The sequence below is a fragment of the Anoplopoma fimbria genome, chromosome 14 (assembly GCF_027596085.1).
Source record: "Anoplopoma fimbria isolate UVic2021 breed Golden Eagle Sablefish chromosome 14, Afim_UVic_2022, whole genome shotgun sequence".
Taxonomy (NCBI): Eukaryota; Metazoa; Chordata; class Actinopteri; order Perciformes; family Anoplopomatidae; genus Anoplopoma; species Anoplopoma fimbria.
The window spans coordinates 3,129,946-3,156,202 of NC_072462.1; the positions used below are offsets into that span (position 1 = coordinate 3,129,946).

A 26,257-nucleotide genomic window follows, 5' to 3' on the forward strand; every position below is an offset into this window, starting at 1 on the left:
TACTGCAGGCGAGTATTTGTGACAGCTGTTAATCAACCTAAACTTGCTTTTCTCTTTCTGTCCCCTCAGGCTGGTGGTCTCTGCTGCTGAGCTCTGACAGGACGGAGGATCTTTTCCAATTTGAGATCAACTGTCTCCGTTTCAGCGCTGTCTGTGGCTACTTCAATCCGATGGAAATAGACATCATCACTTAATCATTAGCGTCCTGGCAGCTGACTAGCTTCTCAGCACTAATAAACTGCCTCTGATTCTAGAAGAGCAGAAAGAAAGACAAAAAAGCACCTTACATTTTTGGCACTTGGTGGAATAAATCTCAAGAGATTTGAATTAAAGGACTTTTAGTGCAGAATTTCCTCGTTCCAATATGGATGACACACATAACAACAGGACTGCCTTGGCTAAAGGTGCCAAGGACATCGCCAAAGAGGCCAAGAGACACGCTGCCAAAAATTTCGGCAAAGCTGTGGACCGTGCCTCTGACGAATACTCGACTCATCGGAGCTACAACCGTTTCCAGAACGAGGACGATGAAGAGAACAACTACAACACTTACGGTCAGCAAGACGGCGGCTATGCTGACAACGCCGCCAACGACGAGGACGGGGCCTCCAGTGACGCCACGGAGGGCCACGACGACGAAGACGAGATCTACGAGGGCGAGTACCAAGGCGTGCCGGCCCACAACGACGGGAAGCCGCGGGACGGTCAGGTGGCGCTCGGTCAGCCGGTGTCCGACAGCCTGAAGAGCCGCAAGGAGCTGGAGAACGAGAGACAGTCGGACGAGGAGGAGCTCGCCCAGCAGTACGAGCTCATCATGCAGGAGTGCGGCCACGGGAGATTCCAGTGGCAGCTGTTCTTCGTGCTCGGGCTGGCGCTCATGTCGGACGGCGTGGAGGTGTTCGTCGTGGGCTTCGTGCTGCCCAGCGCCGAGACGGACATGTGCGTCCCCAACTCTGGTGCCGGATGGCTTGGTGAGCTTTTTTTGCATTTAAATTCAGACATTTTTCTGAGTTGTTTCTAGATACAAGTCTTACCTTGAAAATCTTGCTTTTGCTGCAGTGATGTAGAAGTGTACTCCAGTGCACCATGACATCACCGTTGGGAGTGGACACAGGTGCAACAAAGCACCCTTCTGACTTTCAACCAGAGATGTTAGAGAAACACTGCTTTCCAACCTGTTTTGTTACTCTTTAAAACACCTGATTTCTCAACTAGCTTCTTTATTTGAGTTATGGGGTCCTAGAACATTTTTGTTTATTTCACATGATAGAAATTTGTTTGTGTTTTTCTCAGTGGTTCAGATAGTTAAGGTTACATTTCCTTGCACCAGTCAGAGTTTAGAAACATTTCAGAGAGTCTTTAGTCATGCTAGCTGCTCTGGGAGACTGTACTCATGCACAATGGCGCTTTTAAAATGCTAACATCTGCATGCTACTGGCTCACAGCGACAATGCTAATGTTTACTTTGTTCCCCACTCGTGTTTAGCACATTAGCATGCTTACGTTTGCTAATTGTCACAGAACACACAGTAAAGATGGCCGACATCGACAGCTGTTGGGCTGTTTGCTTATGTTGACAGCCGTGTCAATCAAAGACAGAGGGTTCTTTTGGGGGATCAAACTATAAGAATGTTCTTTTTCCCACTTTAACTTCGATTGTTACTTATTGCGTCAGTTATAAATAATGTTATAGAGAAATAAGATTTCAAGTCTTGAGGGGAATCTGACCTGAAAGCCTCAAATTTACAGTAAAAGATGCATATTAATTATGTAACGGAAAACTAAAGGTTAACAACCAATCACAAAGTTGTTGAAATCAGAATTTCCTTTGATCAGTGATGGGAAGATGAAGCAGCTTACAGTCAGTTTATATATTTATTTTTTGAGTGAAAGCTTGCATCGCTCCACGTCATCAGGGATGTTCTGAATCTGTCTGTGAATGCGTCTGAGAATCGTTTCAAAGCATAGAGTGACTGTCACACAGTCAAGATCCTGAGTATCTTATTGGTGAGTGACAGTGAGAAATCCTGACTTTTACGTCTAGTGAGCCCTCTGAAATTCAGAAACCAGCTCTGCAGTTATCGAGGTGGATTCAGATTGATGCAGTCGGATGGAGATAAAAATAAAATACATGAAGTTACAGGTTTGGTGCTGATGAAATTAAAGAAACCAGCAACCTGCTAATGATTTGTGTTGTTTACGACATGCAGCGTTGCACATGGAGACACTTAAAACTACTGTCGCTGCTTTAGGAGCTCACCAGATGGTTGTCATGGCACCAGGTATTTGGATTCATGAGTAGGAGGTGTGTTGCTGTGGATGGATTCTCTCGCACACTAAAAGGGAAGGTTGTGTGTATGTATGTGGGATTTTGCCTCATTATTTGTCTCATTAATATTAAAAATAGATGCTGGACATGTTTCTCAATATACAGCATATGTGTATCTATGTTTAGTGTTACATTAAAGCATTAGTCAAGTTTATTTATAAAGCACAGTTCAAACACAATGTGAAGGCAAAGATTATACATAACAAGACATACTAGATAAGAAGATATACATCAATTAAGGCATACAAGATTAGAAAATGAAAATGGTATTATATAAGGGAATAATAGTAATAATAGCAATAATTATAATATTGATTCTGAAATAAATGTTTTTCCTGTTAACCATACACTTTAAACCTAAAAGCTTGTGAAAAAAAAGATTTGCTTTTAGTCATTAACATTTAAAAAATGAAGATTAGAGAAAATAAATCACCTTTATTCTCTGTCTTTTCACGATATGACAGCCTGGTTTTATAACCCAAAAGAGAATGCCTACGCTGCTTGTTTTTTTAGAGTAGGATGGTTTATTATTCACCCAGATTTCACCCGTATTCTGACTCATCTCTCAGTGGGAGACGGGAGGGAGAGAATAGCAAGAATGAGTCATTATACCAGCTCGCTCACACACTGCATTAGTAAGATGTGTGTGTGTGTGTGTGTGTGTGTGTGTGTGTGTGTGTGTGCTCACTTGTGAATGTAGTTAAGGCCCTGACACACCGAACAGACATCAAAGAAGTAGCTGAGTGTTGCGTCTCCTCACTTCGCCTGTGTCTTTGCCAGACAACAGTTGAACAACCAAAATTCCCATTAAATCATTTTGTATGTTATCCCTGTAATTAGCAGGAGGATGGAGCCAATACACACAGATCTTTCCCCCAGGAGACAGTGTTTCCTTTTCCTGTTCCTAAAACCTAATTAAGTATTTCAAAATCTTTCTCTAAACCCAACCAAGTAGTTTTATTGCCTGTAAAGACGTAAGTTTATTTTGAAAAGACCTAGCTGAAATTGACATGAGTAGCTTAACTTTGTAAGAAAACATATGAAAAATTAGGAGTACTATACGAACCGTCAATTAATGATATGTCTGTCGCCATCTTGGCATTTTTGGAACCAATAAACAGGAAGTGACCATATTTGGACTAAGGAGGAGTGACGTAGAGACGGCGTATACGTCTCTGGTGTCGACCTGTCAATCAGTGTGTAGCCCCGCCCTAAAGCATACCCTGCTTTATGGTCTGTTTGACTCTAAATGGAGCATCATTTACTAAATGAACATCATGCTGTATTGAAGAAGACTTGAAACTATAGATTGAGACCATAAACTCATGTTTACAATGTTTACTGAGGGAATAAATCAAGAGAGAAGTAGAGTCATTTTCTCATAGACTTCTATACAACCAGAGGAGTCGCCCCCTGATGGACAGGAGAGAGAATGCAGCTTTAAGACACTTTAACATTGGCTGAGAGGATATAACTGTACCAGCATATGTCAGTAGTCTTCATTTGTCATTGAAAAAGAGGAACTGGAAAACCTACTGTAGGACTGCAGGTCAGAAACTCTCAGTGATCAATAACAGCCTCTTAGGTGGAACATCTGTCTGGAACAAAGACTCACAAGAGAAATAATAAAATAAAAAGAATAATACAGAGATCATCCAGCTCAGTCAAATCTGATCACAGCACAATATTTAGCTCAAATTACACAGCGTGATCTAATGTCTGAGCATTAAGGGGCTTTGCATAATTCATTCACATTAAATGATTGTGAATAATGGAAATACAGTATAATATTCAGAGGAGCACAAACAGCTGCAGCAGCAGAGTATCTAAAGTAGCAGACTAGCAGTGGGTGAGGTTTATTTCTGCTGGATCATGTTCTCTGTGCTACATCAACAACTCATACAGAAATAGATATTGATTAGGCGGGACGAGGTTTTCCAGCCACGTGAAGCCGAAGCAGTCTGATGTGAGGACTACTGCTGGGAAATGTTTGTGTGTCGGGGGGAGGGGGGTTTATTTGCAGTTTACTGACCCTTTTAATCTGAAATTATCATTTTAAAGTGCTCTTGCAAAGAGGAAATGCACATTTCAAGGCAGCAACCTCCAGGTCTGAAAAGTGAAGCTTGATCTTTATACAACGTCACTAGTAATGTTAAGTTAAAGTAGTGTTAAAAGTACATCATCTTCCTCAGAGATGTAGAAATTACAGTAGCATAGAATGGAAATACTTAAATAAAGTACGTCGAAATTTACTTTCCACCACTGCCATTACAATTGAATCCATGACTCAGTATTGATTCCATGACTCAGTATAAAATAGACAAATATCCCCACTCTATCTTTTTAAAAAAGGAACAAAAATGCTGCAATATGATGCTTTTACATTAACATATTTACTGGACGTGATTTGATTTATTTTCCTCCTCAAAATTCCCTCTTTCATTATCATGCATCACTAGTATTTCTCTCCATAATGTTCTCCAAATACTGTCCCAATTTCCCCCCAAAATATCTTTCCCTTTTATTATAATACACAAAAGGTGAGATGTTATCCAGATACGGGATGTTCCAGGTTTCCTTCTTGTCGTCTGTCCTCTCTGTTACCCTCCCGCTGTAATCCCTCTCTTACACTCGTGATCGTAACGATACGGACCGGAGTTCATCTCTGCAGCATTGTGCTTCACTGCAGTTTAGCCACGGTCGACTGGCTCACGTACCTCCCCAGAGAGGGAGAGAGGGGAGAGAGGGAGACGCTTTTTATACTCACCTCCACTCTCTTTCCCCTTCCACCACATATGGCTTTAATTTGGTCTGCTGCTGTTTCCCCTGCACCACCGTTAGCATCTTGAGGATGCTCGGTTTTGCTCCGTTATCGTTGGACATCTTCGATCACAAACACCATCGACAGCTGATGCTGCAGACGGACATTAGCAACATTCACTTCCATCTCTTCAGTCCCCTTTTCTTTCTTTCTTCTTCACAACAAAGAACCAGGATCTATTTGTCCCTAACTGTCCAAGCAGAGAGGTGACAATTAAAACAGCAACCATTGAGTCGGTGTGTTTTTCTTGTAGTTGATTAAAATGTACGACATGAACAAGAGGCTTAATTCATTCTGTAGGCCTGTGATCAAAACTTTTTAAGGAAAGTATTTCAAAGGCTTATTGACTGATCAACTAACTAATAAAGGATCTGAAGAGGCAAACACATCATGTGTAAATGCTCACATTTGGACTTACACTGTGATAAGGGATGAAAATCGTTACTGTTATCTGAGAGAAAACAAGCATATGAAGGTAGTTTGAAGATAGAACATAATAAACACACAATGAATTATTAAATAAACAGTATTTTGATTCCACGTTTAAGTCATGCTGTAACACGAGTAGCTATCTCATGCTACGCTAACATCCTTATGACCAGCAGTAAATATCTACCATCTTTGTCTTTCTTGCTCTATCAGCTACTATTGAATTTATACATTTAAAACACAAATCTAAAATTCCTCCAACTATAAGTTGCATCCGTTTTTTATAATTTGTCTCTAAATTGTGTCCCAAAAAAGAGTGATTGTCTCCCGTCTTCATTCTGCAGCTGAACATAAAAATTCCTGACTGATCCTGAACTCATCCTGATCTACTGATTGGAGAATGAATACTTTTTCCTTTATGATAGTTGATTGCATCCAGCCTGGTTGGTCTATGTGGTCCAAAAGTGTGCAAATGTGTGTATCAGAGATCTTCTTGGCGTTAGAATGTGTTCTTGTATGCTGTCAACATGTACAGCAAAAGTCTGAGTGTTTTCACTGAACTCCACCGTTTCAGAAAAACAAATCAGCAGGTGTCGATGTAATTAATACCCAAAGAATGTGCTTTTCTCCCGGGGGTTTGTTCCTCCCTCCTCTGCTCTCATTCCCTGCAGTAAACCACCTGCCAATCACCCAGCATCCTCTGGGAACCCCCCCTCATCTGTTGAGATCCTGCAGCTCTCACATCATGTCCTCAATGCCTGATTCCACCGACGGCTGTCTGTCTCCTCTCATCCATGCCTGGACGCTGCACGGCGGCGTGGAGACAAAACAGAGCAGAGAATTACCCTTAAACATAGAAGTTAATTACCATAGGGAGGTAAAAAAAGCAGAATGTGTGAAGACTTAGAGTTATCTGATCCCTCCGGGTGCAGAGAAGCTGCAGAGTGTACCGGTAAAAAGAGCAGAAACACCGTCTGCTGGGAGCTTCTGCTGAAGAGAAAGACTAGCACTGAAGTTCATGTGAGCTCAGTACAACTTTACTGAGAGTTAACAAGTCGTAGAATCAAACCACAGTGTTTCTGCTGGACGGATTTTAAACATGTGTGGTTACACAGAAATGGGGGGCAGCATTTGACCCTTTATTACTGGGTCCATGCAATCTGAATGCACAGTCTTTAGTTATTAAAACAAAAGCTAACTACTGACTAACTACTATTTAACGGGAAAAAAAGCTTCTAGCTTGCTAACGGCTAACTGAAGGCCTCAGAGCTGCCCACGCCTTCACTTCCTGGCAAAGCAGCCAACCTGACAGCGGATGACTCAACGAAAACACGACTTTTCTCGTCTATAGGCCAGAAACTAAATTACGCAAATAAATCAAAGTTGATCTTCTGTCCATCCTTGGAGAGGGATCCCTCCTCCGATGCTCTCCCTGAGGTTCCTTCCTTATGTTTTTTTTACCATTAAGGGGTTTATTTTGGGTGGATTCCCTCCTTTTCCGATGTTAGGGTCCAAAGACAGATTATGAATTTGAGATTTTGGGCTATAAAAAACAAATTGAATTGAATTTGGTTCAGACATTCATGGCTCCCAGAGGATACATCCTAATGACTTTGTTGGTCCCCTGGCTTTTCCTGACTGACTTTCGTCTTATGCTTTACGTTCACAGCCAAGACTCAGGGCTTCTTTTGAGGCTAAACGTATTCTTTCATCCTATAGTCATAAATGCAGAGATTGTGTGTTGGGCTCTGAGTGCTTTCGAAACGTTGGTGACCACAAAGTGCTTTAGCTGAACGCATCCTGTTTAAAAGCTCCTTTTTTCACCTCTATGTTAAGCTGCAATTGTCTAATTGTTTTCTCACACTTTGAGGTTGATATCACGTTTAAAAAACAGTGTTTTTCTTTTTAAATTGTTGTGTTGCACTCAAGATATTCAGCTAAGTGTGCTGCACGAGGCCAAACTGTTAAACACAGACGTTTCTCCAGAGCTCCACTTCTTCCTACTGGCCCGCTCTCATTTGCATAAAAGCCCTGCAATCTTGAGGCTGGTGGAGGTTTGAAGGTCTGACCTCAGTTTGAACCCGATCTCAAATCCAATCTCAGAAAGATTCATAATGCGTCTCAGATGCCCCATCACCCCCTCCACACCACCCTCCCCCTTTATTACTCACACAGACCCAGTGTACGGGGAGCCATAAAACAAATGAGCGGGCGTTACCAGATCGCGTCTTGATGCATTGTTTACACCGATCAAAAGATGTCACCAGTTTGTGCAGAATGCAGCCGTTTTGATATTCACTTTGATATTTGTATAGTGCAGCCGGCTCTTTGTATCCCGCTGCCAAAAGGAGAGCTTTTCCTCTGCAGCAGCTGTGCATAGATAGTCCAGTGGCTGTCACCTGTAATGAATCACTAGCTCTCAGCACCGTGTCTGTGCAGCGTGATAAGACCTTCTACTTTCACCATATCTGTCCCATCACCGCAAACACGGAGGGGAGGTAAAAAAAAAAAAAGAAAGAGGAAGGGAATACAAAAAAGAACAGGCTTCCTTTTCCTCCGTCTGCATTGTTTATGGTGCTGCCTCGCCAAACATCTCCCCCCCCAAAATGCATTAGCATTTTTATTAGCACATAGAGGGTAAAGTGGATTATTTACCGGCCTGACAACCTCCACCCTCCTCCACCGGCCCCTCCTTTACGCTGCATGTTGCCGGGGACAGGAAGAGAAACGACCCCGATTTCCTGCGGGGAAAAAGAAGCGTCAGCAGCCGGAGACGAATGCCTGGACTTTAAAAGCAGAGCTGCAACAACTGCTGTTTTCTCAAAAAGTCACTTTAAATCACCAGATGGAGTCGTTTAAAGGAGTCAAATCTTCATTATACCTCGAGACGTGTTTCAGCCTGGTCTCACCAGATGGATTTTTTAACTACTTGAGTCATTTTTGCGGCCTATCACAACACCATGCTTGCTTGTCCTTTTACGCCATTTACTTCAACGTAAACCCAAACACGCTATTCTGCTAGACTCAGAGCAAGTGAGGAAGAGAAAATGATATATAAACAGTGAGGAAGACTACTTATGGTGGGCGGAGTGGAGCTGGGGAAGGATGTGGATGGGTCAAACAAACACAGGACTTTCACTGAGGAGACCAGTGTTCGTGTCTTGTATGAAAGCAAAAGTTTTATTACCTATTTTTTAAGGGTTCCTTTTGTACTTATGTTACTTTGTTTATATACGTATTGGAAGCCCAACCATGTGTTTTTTCTGAAACCTAACTAAGCGGTTTTGTTGCCTCAACACAACCGCAACCAACTCATATGAACGCCGTACGACTGTAATCTACTCAGGAGCTGTATTTAACATTCTGAACATTAATATAGCAGTAAACACTTCACCCAACTCAACATCGCTTTCCCCGTTATTTGTACTGTTAGCATCGTTAGCTACGAGCCACCGGCTTATGTGTCGCCATGTTTAGAGCCGTTGAGAGGCAATCGGAATGCTCCCAATCTCAGAACTATCAACTTTAAAAGTGCTGTGCTGTTCATACGCTTTCCCATAAATCACATTCTGTTTAGAAACTGCAGATACTAAATACTTATCAAGTTATTCATACTATAGGACCCTATGATTTCAGCAGCTCGGATAGGGATGGAACTTCATGATGAAAATGGAATCAGCTGTAAAAAGCATTATTTGCAAAAAATGTGAATGCAATTCATGAAAATCAGGGTTTTACAAATGTTTCTCCCAGCACCTAAGCAAATTAACATAAACTTCCAAAAAACTGACAGCTAAATTTATAGCATTTAAGTCTTTCTGCAGTTAAAATAAATAGTGCAAAGCAAAAAAAAAGCAGAAGCACAAAGGACTTTAAAAGCAGTTCTCTGAGGTCAACAACTGCTGTTTCCCCCAAAGTCATTTTAAGGAAGATCAGTTACCAGATAAAGAGAGTCAAATCTTCATTATAGCACAAGAGATATTTCAGCCTGGTCTCAACAAATGAGTGCAATGTTCTGCTACATCAAATTCATTGTTATTTATAACATTTTGAATATTTTCTTATGCATTATTGAAATTTTATGCAAAACACAGTATTTGGGAAAAAATAAAAGCAGATTTCAGAGGAACCATATATAAGATAGGTAAATGAAATGCAAACACGCCTCCCATGTAAAATGAAGCCTCTATTGAAGTGTGATAATAGAGGCTTTGTGCACATTAGCAGGTGTTGTAACGTAATCCTTTTACAATCTAGTTCTATCACGCAATGTGGATAAACACTGCCTGCTACCAGATACTGACCCATCGGATTTTGAAAAAGCAAAACTACACCTTCCCTCCAGTCAGAGTTTACAGTTGATCTACAGTGTTGTTGTGCTCCAAACTCAATTTATTGATCCTGGCTCTGCTACAGACGTTCATTTTTATGTGAGGTCCTCAGTGTTCTGTCGATAGCTGGGAAATAACAAAAACAATTTCCGTCTGAGCTCTGTTACTCCACTGATGGACTTGGAAAAGCACCACTTAATGCTTCAGCTGAGTGTGTGTGTGTGTGTGTTTGTGTTTGTGTGTGTGTGTGTGTGTGTGTTTGTGTGTGTCCAAGACTAATGCAATACTCAACCATGAATACCTGCAATGCCACCAGCTGTCAGACCAATCTAACACTGCAATGTCTTTCATTAATGTGTAATGGACATGTAGCTTTTCAATGCTGTACAACTGAATCATGGTGCCTTTGCTATGCTACGATATGTTAGCTTTATTCAGAAGAAATGTAAGAATTTAGAGGAAATAGGCTCTTTTAAATTGATCTATACAACTGCTTTGAAACAAAAGAATTCTCTATAATCTATAATATCTGATAAATCCACGAACGACGACCTGCTCAACAGCAAATACCAGAAAGACAAAGTTAACAACTAACTGGTAAAGAAAGTGGCACATTTAGCTGCTGAACAGACAGATTTTTCCTTTCGGAGTTGGTGGAGACCAAAACAGAGATAAAAGAAACTGGACTTTCATTCTCGAGAGTCCAAGGACACAACTTCAAATAAAGTATTATGTTAGTCTGTGTCTGCTTGTTGTGTAAATAGGCAACTATTTGCTAAATTTGCCACATAAACTGAAAAAATGATGATATCTCAGTGTCTTAACAGTTTGTTTTGTCCATCAGAGAGCGTCTGTAAACTGTGAAATCAGTCGGTCAAAGGCATCTTTTTTAAAGATGTTTAATTTTATATTTAAGTTATAAAACAAAAATCTGATGTAAATATTATCAAATATTATCATTTCTTTTCAAAAACTTGAATATTGTTTTTTGTATTTGGCTCAAAAAACCTTAGTTTATCTTACATTTGAATTTCAATGCTTCAATGTTGTAATATGTGTTTTATTCCCTCAGCCGTTTCTCTAACAACCCTTTGACTCGTCATAGTTGAGATCGTTAAGGTTCTCTCTCTGGTTCCAGGTAGCATCGTGTATCTGGGGATGATGTTTGGCGCCTTCTTTTGGGGCGGCCTGTCGGACCGGATGGGACGTAAACAGTGCCTGCTGATATCCCTGTCCGTCAACGGCTTCTTCGCCTTCCTGTCCTCTTTCGTCCAGGGATACAGTATGTTCCTCGTCTGCCGCATGGTGTCCGGCTTCGGGTGAGTTCTCTTGGAAACAAAGCAAAAAACAAAACGTCTGCAGAAAAGAGACGAGTGCAGTGAATGAACATCTGTGCGTGAGAGCGCTGGTCTGATGACATCGCTAATAAAGGTCAATTACATATCAGACGTCAAACTGCAGAGCAAGACAATATATATTAATATAATATATGTGTTTGTACCGCTACATTTTTAATTGTGTAACCAGTGCTAATGACTTGAGCTCATGTAGGTTTATGATTAACTTCAGATTATATTAATGAGACCAGAATGTAAATAAAAGTTGCACAAGGCTTTTGGTGCCTGAGGGCCTCCATGCGATTGGTTAGAAAAATATTGCACCTGATGCAAGAACATTTTTGTATTTTCTTACTTTTTTCAATGTAGCCTCAGACAATTTTGGTTTGAGTTCTAACAAAAATGTTACTTCTCATGTTTTGTGCGTTTTCCTACGAAAGTCAGCAACGCGTGTTGATTTCTGCTGGTTATATGCATACAGCCTTTTCAAAATAAACCTCCATCTTCACAGGGAACAATTTAGTTAGGTTTAGGAAACAACACTACTTAGTTTTGTCTCCTAAACCAAAGTTAGAATAAGGCATGAAAATGAGGTATTGCTGAAATAAAGAAGAAATGGTTCGATTTGAATAACGTCTTGCCATAGCAAAGCCATTGACGACTGCAAAGGGAGGGGGTCAAATCATTTAAAATGTTTATATTGATATCTTTATGGCAATAGTAACAATAGCCAATTTAAATGAATGGCGACATTGTTCATCTTTACGTATAAATTCAGAGTTATATTAGCCTATAATGAAACCTGCAGTTACAAAGTGTAATGTATACAGGGTTTCAACCTCAAAACTGTTTTAAAGTAATGAAATATACAATCCATAAGTGAAAGAGAAATTGACAAATTTAAACCAATTGCAAAATATTGGTGAATATGATCAATTCTCCTGAATCTCTCCTTCAAGCCACTTAAGAAGGAGTCTGTTGGTACGAGTTCTTCTTGCATGAGGCCCACTGCATTGTTTGAGAAAGCTGTCAAACCAAGAAATGATGAAAACATTTCATTTTCAGACCGCTGCAGGAGAGAACATTTATTTGAGTGTGTATGTGTTCATAATATCTGCATCCATTACAGCCCACAGGTCCAGTCTGTTTCCAGCTCTCTCTCTAATCGTCTCGTTCCGGCAGCAGAAGCTCCTGATTCACTTTCAGCTCACTTGTGTTTATTTACCAGTAAACCCAGTAAACTCTATCTGAGTCCAAAACAAACAGCTTAATGGCTTTGTGTTACATTTTTAATGAGGAGCTTTACCTTTTATTTCATCACTTAAATCTCATTCTGTATGCAGGTGTTTACTCATATTGGGGGTTAAAGAGATTTAAGATCATACTTTTACTTTTGTGAAAATGAAACACCTTGAAACGCTGTGTTTTCAATAAATACCATCCAGCATTGAGTGTTGTTGCATGTTTGACTAGATTCTGCTTGTCTCATTAAGATTTTTACTCACCTCATTAACTTTGCTTCCATTAGCTGCCTCGACAAATAGAGAAAAACATTTTTTACATAATGATGGGCTTATGCAGTGGCCTTCATACAGAATTACAACGACTTCAACTGTGTGTCATCCACTCAATATCCACAAAATCTGCACAGTTTGCATTTTATCTTAAAGGCACAAACACATTGGATTTCCATTCAATTGAATATCAAAACTTCTCCAAGATTTTTAGTAATTTTTTCTGATGCTTAAGCTTTGGTTAAAGGAGAAATCACGAATGCAATCATTCATTTAAATTGTATAAACCGTTATTAACTAATGAAACAACCACAACTGTTCTGTAGATACTGGTTGCATCCTGTGATTATGTATGTAGTGAAACAGTATTTTATAATGTTTTTTGTATGTAATGTACATGCTGTTGGTGTTATTCTTCACCTGCCTTGGGACTGGGGCTGAAAATTATTGAGGTTTATGTTTATTATACAAGGTCCCTTTTAAATAAACATCCTAAAAATAGGATGCATACAGTCATCATTATTTTTGAAACAAACCAGTCAGATAGATGGACTCTGATGGTCCAGTTCAGTCACATAAACACAATCACATTAATAAAACGAGTTGATTGTATATAAAGTGAGGCATTCTCACATCTGTACTCTGACTCTGTGCAATAATGCAACAAGGAAGTGTGAGGAAAAGTCAAAGTAAAGATACACATTTGTAATATCCTGAGTCCTTCAGTACGGTGCCTTTTCATTTTCTTTTTTCTGTCCTGGCCCCTCAGTGGAGGAATGAACTCTCCACTGACGTCAGGACAGCAGAGTCACTGCCCATCTTATGGCGCAGGCTGAAAACTCACCTCTTCAAGAAGTACTACCCTGAGCCTTCCTCGTAGCACTTATTGCATTCATATTAGTTTATTGCACTTATCCTATTCGTATTAGTTTGTAGCACTTATTGTATTCGTATTAGTTTGTTTCTGCACTGTACTTTTGCTCTGGTTTATGCTTTTAGATGCTTGTTTAAGAAAGGAGATGCACTTATGACTTCTGGTGACTAGTAGTTCTCTTGAATACCTATGTTGAATACACTTCCTGTAAGTCGCTTTGGATAAAAGCGTCTGCAAAATGACTGTAATGTAATGTAATGTAATGTAATGGTAGTCAAAAATAATAATTTTTTATCCAAACAATGAAGGTGGAGAATGTTTCTGCTTCCAGATGAGGCCAAAAACATTGTGTTTCATTCAGGAATTTTTCTTGGGACATGATTGAAATTCTTCTGTTTGTGTTAGTTTACATATTTCACTTCAAATCATGTTTTTCCGTGACGATTAAAGTGATGATTTTGTACATTTTCACATAATGAGTTCACAGATTTTATCAGAGTGACAAATGATTTTCTGTAACCATAAATTTGTTTTGCATAGATATTTGTAACACACACTCATTAATGTTATTATAATAAGCATTCATAGCTAATTTCAGCCCACTGTTGTTGGTTTTTTTTTGCAGGATCGGCGGAGCGGTGCCGATCGTGTTCTCCTACTTCGCGGAGGTGTTGGCCCGGGAGAAGAGAGGAGAACATCTGAGCTGGCTGTGCATGTTCTGGATGATCGGAGGGATTTATGCCTCAGCCATGGCCTGGGCCATCATCCCACACTACGGTGAGCGACGACACCGACCCAATGCATGAGTCACGAGGACGCCACACTGATGTGAGCGCCAAACAGAACGCCACACTGATGTGAGCGCCAAACAGAACGCCACACTGATGTGAGCGCCAAACAGAACGCCACACTGATGTGAGCGCCAACCGGCACTTTTTGAGTCATTAGAGACTTTTTCTTCATCAGTGTTGCTGTGATTTTTCTCCCTCATCTCATTAAACAGTCTTAAAGTTTGGAGACTTGGAGAGAATTTATTTGTGTAGCACTTCTCAAAAAGATTGAAAGAAGCATAACATTCTAATTGTAACAGCTCAAATGAGACAATTAAAACAATTACAATCGGTTAAAAGAAAGCTGTGGGATAAAAACAAGTTCTGAGTTTGAATTTTAAAGATAATAAAGAGGTACTGATGTCAAGAAAGAAACCATTGAAATCATGCATGGAGGCAGGGGCTGTTCCAGGAAGTCCAGTTGGACAAACCAAGTCAAATACTGACTTTAGGTCAATTGCATTTGGTGTTTGATACCAAGGCAACCTTTAGCGTCTGTATGAGACACACAGGGCTTTAAACTAACTCCAATATAAACCCATCCACGTTGTTATTAGACTTTCAAAGCAAATTACGTAGAATAAAAATCGACAAAATCAGTTCATGGAGGAGGTCACGGTGGATGATTGGGTCAAACAAACGCAGACTTTCACCCAGTAAAACATGCAGTTCATCGCCTGTGAATGCACAGAATCAATGTACCCTCACACAACTGTATGGAATAGTAACGCAAGTACATTTTTCTTGCGTTTACCTACAAAAGTCAGCAAGTTCTGTTCGTTAAGCAAGTAACACATTATTGCATTTAAAGGCTCTAGACGCCAAAACACGAGTCAGAATACAGCGTTCATGTTACAAGTTGATCTTGTGCTCTTGCACGTATTTGATTGGCCATGATGACGCTGCATCCCTCCGCAGAAAAGGTTGAGACTCTATGTACATTAACGTTCATCTCTGCAGAGGTCTCCCACCGTCAGGAATCCCCCGCATCACTAGTTTAAAACATTACTGCAAATAGAAACAGCAGTAAACTTTGACTCGGCTGTGATTCTCTTCTGTTTTTCATGATGCTCCCTGCTGTAGTGATGCACACACATCGCAACACGATAGATAACATGCAGGTTGCATTGCATAAAACACACTTTCCCGAAACCATAGGGCTTAATTTAGAGAAGGCCCTCCAGGGTGCAGAGGAACACGAAGCAGGTGGCGGCGTAGGTGGAGGCTCCAACAATAGCAGCAGAAAGAAGAAAATACTGCACAGTAAATATGATGACCTTTTATGTTTAGAGGGTGTGGCGGGCAAACTATCAGCTGTCGCTTTTCATTTTAGTTATTCTTTTTTTACCAAACCAGGACTGAGAGGTCCACAATCTGTGTTCATTTCATGGTATTTTATGTGATAATGTCGGAGGTAAAACTAGGTACATGAAGGGAGGAAAACATAAAAGGTTGTAGCGCGGGAGGATAAACAGAGAAAGGAGGAGGATGAGAACGAAATGAGTGAAATGAAATCAATCCGGGAGGGGACGAGGAAGAGAGGAAGAGAGGAAAAGATTAGGAGGACAAGCGAGGGAGGAGAGGTGGGGTGATTTATGTGGTCGGTGTCAGAGATAATCGAAAGGTGAGGGGACATAGCAGAGCAACGAAGGGAGGAGACAAAAAATGTAAAAGGAGAGTACGAGTGAAGAGAAAGGGTTTCTTTGTCTGATTGTGTGACTCGTTAATGCAGGTTGATTAAGTTCCTTATCAAAGTGGTGTTCTTATCTATAGAATGAGATCAATACAAACATGTAAAGAAAATAAAGAGCTAAGAACCAGAAAGAAAACATCACATTCTCTGCAGGAAAAAGACAACTGTGCTCTTTATATTAGGATACTTCCTTTAGTTCTCTTTCATGTAGGACACTGTGTCCAGTGTGTTACTTCAAACACGGCTGTTGTTGTGCATTTGAAATGAAGACTGCAACATTCCCGATTCTTCTTCTTCTTCTTCTTCTTCTTCTTCTTCTTCTTCTTCTTCTTCTTCTTCTTCTTCTTCTTCTTCTTCTTCTTCGTCTTCCGTCACCATCTTGAATTTTTGATGAGTAACGTTGAGGCGCTGTATACGTTTCTGGTGTCGACCTGTCAATCAGTGTATAGCCCCGCCCTAAAGCATACCCTGCTTTATGGTCTGTTTGACTCTAAATGGAGCATCATTTACTAAATGAACATCATGCTGTATTGAAGAAGACTTGAAACTAGAGATTGAGACCATAAACTCATGTTTACAATGTTTACTGAGGGAATAAATCAAGAGAGAAGTAGAGTCATTTTCTCATAGACTTCTATACAACCAGAGGAGTCGCCCCCTGGTGGACAGTAGAGAGAATGCAGCTTTAAGGCATCTTGCTTTTGCTGTGTCATGGTACACTGAGCAGTTTAGAATAAGAGCGTGTCAGGCTACCTCAGAACGAGGCAGTGATGGCATCCCTGTGATGGAAACAGAGGGCAGCTCAATGCAGAACAGCTTATTTGTTTCTGTTCGCTGCTCTGCTCAGCCAATGATTCGCCGGTTGAACGCTTTTAATGTGAAGTAGCAACTCTAGCAGCTCAATTACAAACATTGAATTGGTATTGCATTTGGTATTGGTCATTTTATGTACTAATATGTACTGCTGGTACATTTATCACCTTTTTTAACGTTAGTCCCATTGATTGCTTTTCATTATTTCCTGTTTTCTTGTGACGAGCAATCACTTTATCAACACAACAATGTCTAGTAGTTCAGAATTCTTTGAATTTTATGAGGTTGTGAAATATCTATATCTAGAGATCCATATTCATAGTTACAGTGAAAACTCTCCTGACTCTTTACATTAACTGTGACACCAAAAATAAATTTTTGCTTTCAATAATTACTGAATAACTCCACAATAAGAAGTTATTCGAGTTTTGTGAGTGAAAACAATGTGTGAGCTCACAAGCAGTTGTAGTTGAGTATTCATGTCTCATGTGGCTCTGTAGTGGCTAAAGATATACGTTTTAAATACAAAGGCTCTCTGTCTGTCGTCACAAACTCTATTCATGTGAGGGAGCGTACGAGCTGCGTCTCATAGTTGAGGACAATTGATTAGACGCCAGTGTTTTAACACGTTTTTTGTTCTCTGAGACGCAGTGGTGTGTGGGAAGTAGGTTCCGCCGCAGTGCTCTTTGCATCGATTGGTGGAAAAAGGCCAGGTGTGTGTGTGTGTGTGTGTGTGTGTGTGTGTGTGTGTGTGTGTGTGTGTGTGTGTCATTTTGTCTTTTTTTTGGTGTTAAGAACGTGATACGGTAAAATAACTGTGTTTTATATTTTGCTATGTGTGTGTGTGTGTCGCAGTGTGAGCTGAAAGCTGAATTTGTCTGTTTACCAGTGCTTTAAAATCGAACAATGGCCAAGGACAGTGTGTGTGTGTGTGTGTGTGTGTGTGTGTGTGTGTGTGTGTGTGTGTGTGTGTGTGTGTGTGTGTGTGTGTGTGTGTGTGTGTGTGTGTGCTCACCTACTGTAGAATAGGAACATAAATCTTGCTGAGTATCTGAATCGGTCAGCCTTCTCCTCCACTCCATTAAAGCTATAATCCCCATAATGAGGTTCGTACTGGTACAGGCCCGAGCAGCACCACGGGCCACACACACACACACACACACACACACACACACACACACACACACACACACACACACACACACACACACACACACACACACACACACACACAGAGTCCATGCTAACACACTTTCCCGATGAAACAGACTCGACTGTATGAAATAAATTCAGACTTACACTGAAAATGCTCCGTCACATATCGACCATCAACACTATGCTTGAAGGTCAAACAAACACAGGACTTTCACCCAGTAAACCAGCGTTTGTGTCCTGTGTTAAAAGAAAAGTTGAGGGATTTTTACTCACAACATATTGTCACATATTGTTTCTATAATATTTCTCTTTTTTTTATTTGTATAGCGGTTAAAAAGTACTAAAAGGTACTTTACATGGTAAAAACGAAAAACAGTAAAACCAATAACAGTAAAAACTAAGCAAATTAATGACATTATTATTATAAATTATTATATTAAATTACATTACCGTGGTGTTGTCCATCCGGGAGTCAAAAAACAAGATGGCAAAGGCCAAAATGCCCAAAACTAGAGGCTTTAAAACAGTAGTCCATTAACCATGTATACAGTTTAGGCTTTTGAGCTTCTCTTTATGGTGGTGAAATATTCATACTAATGAATGAATGATGCGTTAACCCAATGATCACCTTCAGTGTTTGTTTCATCCATGTTTGGAGTTATTTTTGTGTTATAAGAATGAACTAAATGTGTGTGTTTTGTGTGTCTCTGTGCAGGCTGGAGTTTCAGCATGGGTTCGGCCTACCAGTTCCACAGCTGGAGGGTGTTCGTGGTGGTTTGTGCTCTGCCGTGTGTCTCTGCAGTGGTGGCTCTCACGTTTATGCCCGAGAGCCCTCGCTTCTTCCTGGAGGTAAGAGAGAGAGTCAGAATATTGTGATGCAGCACCGTTAATATTCTTAATCACAGGGATTCTTATGGATGTCAGAGAATATCAAAACCTGTGTGAAGAAATATTTTGATTTCCGCAAAAATATGTTTTCATTTTAAATAAATGCAGTAAAATGTTGAGCAATAAATAGAATTTTTGCATTAATGCATTTTAGCAATCAAAATGTGGGGGGGACAAAAAATACTGCATGAGGTGAAATGGAAAAATGGATTCCTGCGAAGTTAGATATATAGTTTGATAAAGTTTGACAGCAGATTAGAGCCGCTCACCAACAGGATAGTACTATGATGCACATAATCTGAAACCCACAGACATGATTTTAGTTTCAGTGTGATTTACACTTCTCTAGCATTTCATTATCTCTGATTTCTGCTTAGATATCCTAGAAAAAAGACTTTCGTTATAGCTCCAGAACTTCTGAATTCAATCTGCTTTTCAATGTTTTCTATGTTTTTCTATACTTTTTTATAATAATAATAAAAATAATTGTACAGTGCTTGAAATAGGTACTCAAAGGCATGGTTAAACCAAAAGCAGTAAAATAAATAACAGTTAAAACTAAGCAAATGAATGACATTATTATTATATATTGTTATATTATATTACATTACCATGGTTTTGTTACCAGTCTGGGATTTGTCTGTTTTTGTCAACTTTTACCCTTTCATAGTGTGTTTTCAGCTCATGAAAGTAAATTGTAACATTTTAGACGCTTTAAAACATCAATGAAAAAAGAGAGGGTCCTTATAAATCCAGAACTTGCCTCAGAATCATCACTTTTTGGGATTTTCTTCAGGATCAGAGTAATCCAGAGATTGATTGATTTCTTTATTTCTTATGTCATGCACATAACTTGCCCAACCTTCATGGGTTTATAAGAAACCACAGATACAGCTGCAGTCAACAAACATTTAGTTTAATTACAGAATTACATGTTGTTTCCCTGCTCGATCTTAAACATAAATATCCTGCCTTCTCTCCGAGGCCTAGCAAATAAAATCTGCTACAAGAAAGGTCCCTGTCCTAAAGCACAACTCAAGTTTTTCATGTCATCTAGCCAGAAAGAAATCAACATAAATGGAGGTCATTTTTACCAAAGAGAACATCCCTTATGTCCTCTTTGATAGGACAGTAAAACAAAAAGTGCACCTCAATCTCAATTTTCAACTGTGCACATAGGGATCTTTGTCTTTTGTTTACGTTACACTACATATAAATAGTTGTCTGTTCATGCATGGGTACATTACAAACAGGAACTTCTAATAGCTAATTCGGCATACTTTTAATTCTGCCATTTTGCCGAAATGCAAGTAGTAGCACATAGCCCATAATGTTGACTCGGGGCGGGGGTTGGCTGCAGTTGCAAAGCACATATGACTTATGCAGTTACTATAAATATGTATTATTTGCCTAAAAAAAGAAGAAGTAGAAGCAAACCTGAGTAATGACATGATGAGATTATAAATAGATGTTAGAGTCCTCCAGAGTAGAAAAGTCAGTTTGGTTGACCAGCTCCTTTAACTTTAGTACGAATGAGAGCCTGATGTGTATTTATACTGTGTAACACATATTCCCTCAGACGGGTAAACACGACGAGGCCTGGATGGTGCTCAAACACATCCACGACACCAACATGCGAGCCCGCGGGGAGCCCGAGAGAGTCTTCACGGTGAGTCCACACTTTCACACTCCACCATGATTCCTGCTGCTTTAACTTACTGCCATCAGCGTGGTGACAGAACGGTGTCGCCCCCTGCAGGTGAACCGGATCAAAGTCCCCAAGCAGCTGGACGATCTGGTGGAGATGCAGAACGAGTCGGCCAACCCGGTGCTCAAGGTCCTCCTCAAGATCAAGACTGAGCTCAGAGGAGTAAGGTTTCCTTTCTTTCTCCTGGTTTGCTTTATTCCGTTTTTTTTATTAGATTTAAATTGAGTTCAACTATTTTCCTTTTTATTACAGATCTGGTTGACTTTTATGAGATGCTTCAACTACCCAGTGAAAGACAACACCATAAAGCTGGCTGTGGTCTGGTTCACTCTATCTTTTGGGTAAGAGATTTCCTGCAAAGCACAACATCTACACTTCTTTATATTGTCATAAATATAGAGAAATCACTTCTTAAAACCCATTTTACAGACTGGCTTTTATGTGATGTCATCGTTTTATTAAATTATTTTACTATATTATTTTAATATATTATTTTACATTTATTTATTTTATTTATTTTATTTATTTTATTTATTTTATTTATTTTATTAAATCATTTTACTATATTATTTTACTATATTATTTTACATTTATTTAATTTCTATCGTATCGATTTGTTTAACCGTGTTAAATATTGTAATGTTTTATGTGGGTTTAACTCTTACTTCAGGAACGTTTTTCCATCTCCGATGTAAAAGTCCAAGGACAGAATATGTTCTATGCTGTACAGATTTTGAAGCCCTCTAAGGCCAATCTTGTTCTTTACAAATAAATTAAATAAAAGTTGTTGCTGTGTGTGTGTGTGTGTGTGTGTGTGTGTGTGTGTGTGTGTGTGTGTGTGTGTGTGTGTGTGTGTGTGTGTGTGTGTGTGTGTGTGTGTGTGTGTGTGTGTGTACAGGTACTATGGGCTCTCTGTGTGGTTCCCCGACGTCATCAAACACCTCCAGGCCGACGATTACGCCTCCAGAGTGAAGATCCACAACAACGAACGCATCGAAGACTTCACCTTCAACTTCACCCTGGAGAACCAGATCCACCGGAACGGGGTCTTTCAGAATGACAGGTAAGAAAAAAAAAAGAAAAAAAATATGAATGGACAAACTGACTTCTGTTATTTCAAAAAGCCTCTCGTCCTGTTGTGGGATAGCAGTTCTATCCGTCATTCCCACAAACAAACAACGGCCTTTATCTCCCCCAACACCAGGAAATGAAAAGCCTTCTCTCTCTCTCTCTCTCTCTCTCTCTCTCTCTCTCTCTCTCTCACTGGTTCTGGTTCTCACTCACACAAAGCCCAGAGAGAAGATATACACTGTTTTTGTTTTCCATCGTTACTGTTTACTAAGAGATTAAATCAGGAACATGATACCGTGTAGCGCAGCGTGCAGCAGATCATACAGATCACTTCTCATATCACTGTAGACATGCTACAGGATGGACACACTAATCCTACGTTAAGAGGAGATGGAAGAACATACTATCATTTATTTACTTGAGTAAAAGTAACAACATCACCCTGTTACAAGTAAAATTCCTGCATTTAACCTTTTAGTTTGTAAAAGTACACAAGTGTTATCAGCAAAATGCACTTGAAGTATCAGAAGTTAAAGTATGTATAACGATAGCTGGTACCAGCACAAAACGCTCAAATCTGCAACTGTCGGAAGTGGAGTTGCATTGTGGGTAATGCAGGCCCCAGGTTTTGACACTGAAGAAGAATGCGTGGTTAAAAAAACACGATGTCATTTGCATAGATTTTGAGCCTTTTTGTTTCAAACTATACATTTGGTATCAAAACCTTTTACTGTCAAAAATATGATCCTTTTTTATTGGTTGATTCTTTTCACATTTGTATACGTATAGTAATGTCCTCATGCCGCCTCCATCTCTTCTCTGCTCCTCCTCACAGGTTCATCGGTATGAAGTTCAAAGCGGTCACATTCATCGACTCCTCTTTCATCAACTGCTACTTTGAAGACGTCTCCTCCTTAGGATCCTACTTTAAAAACTGCACCTTCGTGGACTCCTTCTTCTACAACACGGGTGAGTCTTCACCTGCAGATTCACCCACATTCACATCACACAGCTTCCTCTACTGAATCATTTCACTTCCACTCCAGAACATCCTATTATACTGCAGTTGGCTCACACATAAGTCTCACTCAGTCTCTGTCTGACAGTTTATTTCTGGTCTAACAGCCGAGCTTCTGAGGAAGAAAGAATGAGTTTGAGCATTTATGGCTGTGCTTTTGTTATTCCACTAAATTACTGCTTAACCTCTCCGCCCCGGCACAGATTGCCTCTCTGAACTCAGTCGACTGTAGTTATCAAAGAAACTGAGGAGACCTCGGCTGCAGAGCATTTTGAAAATGTCAATTTCTAACCACAAAAGAACACTCCTGCAGGGATGCTTTTTATCGTATCTGATGTTTCAGATGCTTGCACATAAACATGATTCTTTGAAGAGCTGAATTTTAATCTCCAAAATGTCTCCTTTCATCACTTGTTTTGGTACCAAAGCATCTGCAGAAGCATTCAAAACTATTATTATTATATTAATAAATGCAGGCTGATGTTATAAAAGTGCAATCCAATCATTTTTGCTGTCAGAAAAAAAACACAAGCAGGAAGAAAAGGAAATGCAGGGCAGACATTTGAAAATGTCCTGAGAGGACCTGGAGCTGAATCAGACCTTGTGGGAGAAAATAGTTCACTCCAGCGCTCTGGAAAAAAGCGCTGAACATGGAAACAGTAAGGGCACGTCAGGTTTCTGGTAATGCCCCATGGGAAATGAAGTCTCTCTGCCCCCGGCAGTGTGTCTCCAGAGGGCAGAGGATGGAGACAAAGGGAGGAGGGGGGAGTGCGTCATGAGAGCAGAGGTGAGAGAGGAGAGAGTTCTCTTCGCTGCAGCAGCTGAAGTTTATTAATACACCGTTTCTATTTAGGGAGAGAGACCACAGACATTTTAACTATTCAGATTATTTAGTACACAATGTTAGTATCATATGCATGTAGTTTATAGGGGAGATTCGTATTAATCAAATTTTAAAATGCCCTCACATTGTAAGGCTTTATTTAGGTTATTATTAACCAGAAAGCTGCATAAATATTAAAGGAACAGTTTGACATTTTTGGAAATAAGCTTTCTTGAGAGTTAGATGGGGGATGGTAGTTCTGAAGTGGATTATTAGTTTGTAGTATTTTAATTAAACATAACTTTATTGAGCACAATATAATATACCATAATAGAGACAGACTCCCTTTAGAAAACCTCCAATTTTACTGCAGCAGGGTCTGACAGTCTGCCCCGCTCAGTCCTGGTTCTGGTTCTCCCGTGACTCCCTTCCCTCCAGCTGGCCCAGCAATACGGCCTGGGTCTCACGGTGGACTGGTCTCTGCTGGATCTGGGTCTGTCCACGGTGGACTGGTCTCTGCTGGATCTGGGTCTGTCCACGGTGGACTGGTCTGGGATCTGGGTCTGTCCACGGTGGACTGGTCTCTGCTGGATCTGGGTCTGTCCACGGTGGACTGGTCTCTGCTGGAGTCTGAGCTGAAGGAGTTTCTGGTGAACCTGCATGATTTCATCTGGTTTCTCCAGAATCCGACCCGGTGGCTCCGATGACGAGCTTTAAGAATAACTTTATAGAAACAGACGATCTTCTCTCTGATGGTCTCGTTTACTGATGGAGGTCTTATAGAGGATCAGGACTAAACTGAGACTGGTTCAGAACCAGTTAAAAGATCCTTAAACGCAGTATGACACTAAGAACCTCTCTCTCACTTTTACAGATGTTGACGACGTCAAACTGACGAACTCCAGAGTGATCAACAGCTCGTTCCACCACAACAAGACGGGCTGTCAGATGACCTTTGACGACGACTACAGCGCCTACTGGGTTTACTTTGTCAACTTCCTGGGAACGCTGGCTGTTCTGCCCGGCAACATCGTCTCGGCCCTCCTCATGGACAAAATAGGCCGTCTGAGCATGTTAGGTATGACTTAACATTCTCAGGTTTTTTTTCTCCTGCTGTATCTTTGCGTCCGAGACGTTAAAGACGTCCTGCGTTGTGTCCTGCAGGAGGCTCCATGGTGCTGTCAGGAATCAGCTGCTTCTTCCTCTGGTTCGGCACCAGCGAGTCCATGATGATCTTCATGCTCTGTCTCTACAACGGCCTCAGTATCTCCGCCTGGAACTCCCTGGATGTGGTCACCACCGAGCTGTACCCGACAGACAGGAGGTCAGTCAGAGTAATTTATGAGCCAGAGATGTTTGTGCTTCATCGTATGAATCCGGGAGAAAGATTTTAGACAAATAATTCAGATACTAGTTTTAAAAAAGTCCACATTTGAGGATAATCAATCCAATATAGCCATTGTGCAATACAAGTAATCTGTGCAGTACACTGTGCAATATATACCAACCATTCAGACTGATTATATCATTTCAGTTTGGACTGTTTTTATTTATTTATTATACCTTTACTATGTGATTACTAATTTATTCTACTTGTTTTGTTCTTTTTACCTTTGTCTCAATGAGATTTTCCAGGATAAATAACAGTTAAATAAAATTAAAAATAAATAAATACATTTATTGTAAAATATTTCCAATTTTTCAACATTTTAATGAAAAAGTTAAAATATTTTGAGAAAAAGTTGTATAATATCACAAGAAATTACTTTACTATCATATTCTGGCTGCCTTTTATTATCTTTTCCATATAATAAATCATAAAGCCCCTCATACGTTAACACTTTTCTGATAGAATTAACTTTTGTTAATTTTTTTGTCCGAAAGAAACCTGATTATCAGACTCATATGTCCTGTAATTTCATCTCAATATGCTGAAAATCTGTGATGTTAATTTTTTAAAATTCAGGTCATGCACATGCTTGATTTGACCCGATGACAAACCGATTTACCGATTTACAATGCAGTATTAATTGTTATATTAACAAGTATTGCAATCTCAAAATATCATAAATATTAAGACTGAAAAACATCCAATTCAATGGACGTCATTTATCAGTGAATAAAGTGTGTTAAGATTCTGATGTTGGTTGTAGATACGTACTTAAGCTGCATGGTCATTTTCACACTGATAATATATAATTATTCATGAGAAAAACACCAAGGCTCCAAAAAAAAGCCACCATGTCATTCAGCTGTAGAAAAAATGAATCCTGAGCAATTTACTACTTCAAAATAAACACTGCAGCACAGTTCCTTATTCAAGTCCTGACTCTCTGCTCTCGTTTCCAGGGGAACAGGCTTTGGCTTCTGTAACGCCATGTGTAAGCTGGCAGCGGTGCTCGGCAACCTGATCTTTGGCTCGCTGGTCGGCATCACCAAGGCCATCCCCATCCTGATGGCGTCGTCCGTGTTGGTTGGCGGCGGGCTGGTGGGCCTCCGACTGCCAGACACTCGAGCCAATGTCCTCATGTAAACCCCGACACGGAACAGTGTGTTGTTTACCAGGTGTTCACTCCGTTTACTGAATAAACATCCAACCATGGACTGTGATTTATTTGAATAT

The 26,257-nt window shown here is 40.1% G+C and overlaps 1 protein-coding gene across 2 annotated transcripts; it reads left to right on the top strand.

The window, feature by feature from the left end:
- Positions 1 to 364: 364 nt before the first annotated feature.
- On the top strand, positions 365 to 26,257 carry LOC129102489 (synaptic vesicle glycoprotein 2C-like). Of its 2 annotated transcripts, XM_054612662.1 has the most exons (12): positions 365 to 971; positions 11,049 to 11,229; positions 14,261 to 14,412; positions 18,842 to 18,975; positions 20,594 to 20,683; positions 20,774 to 20,884; positions 20,975 to 21,063; positions 21,621 to 21,785; positions 22,629 to 22,762; positions 24,509 to 24,712; positions 24,799 to 24,958; positions 25,984 to 26,257. In XM_054612662.1, exons 1-12 carry the CDS (start codon positions 365 to 367, stop codon positions 26,165 to 26,167), a joined length of 2,211 nt encoding a protein of 736 aa, XP_054468637.1. In that variant the 3' UTR covers positions 26,168 to 26,257. The 2 variants fall into 2 exon arrangements, with proteins under 2 accessions (XP_054468637.1, XP_054468639.1); XM_054612664.1 differs by lacking the exon at positions 24,509 to 24,712.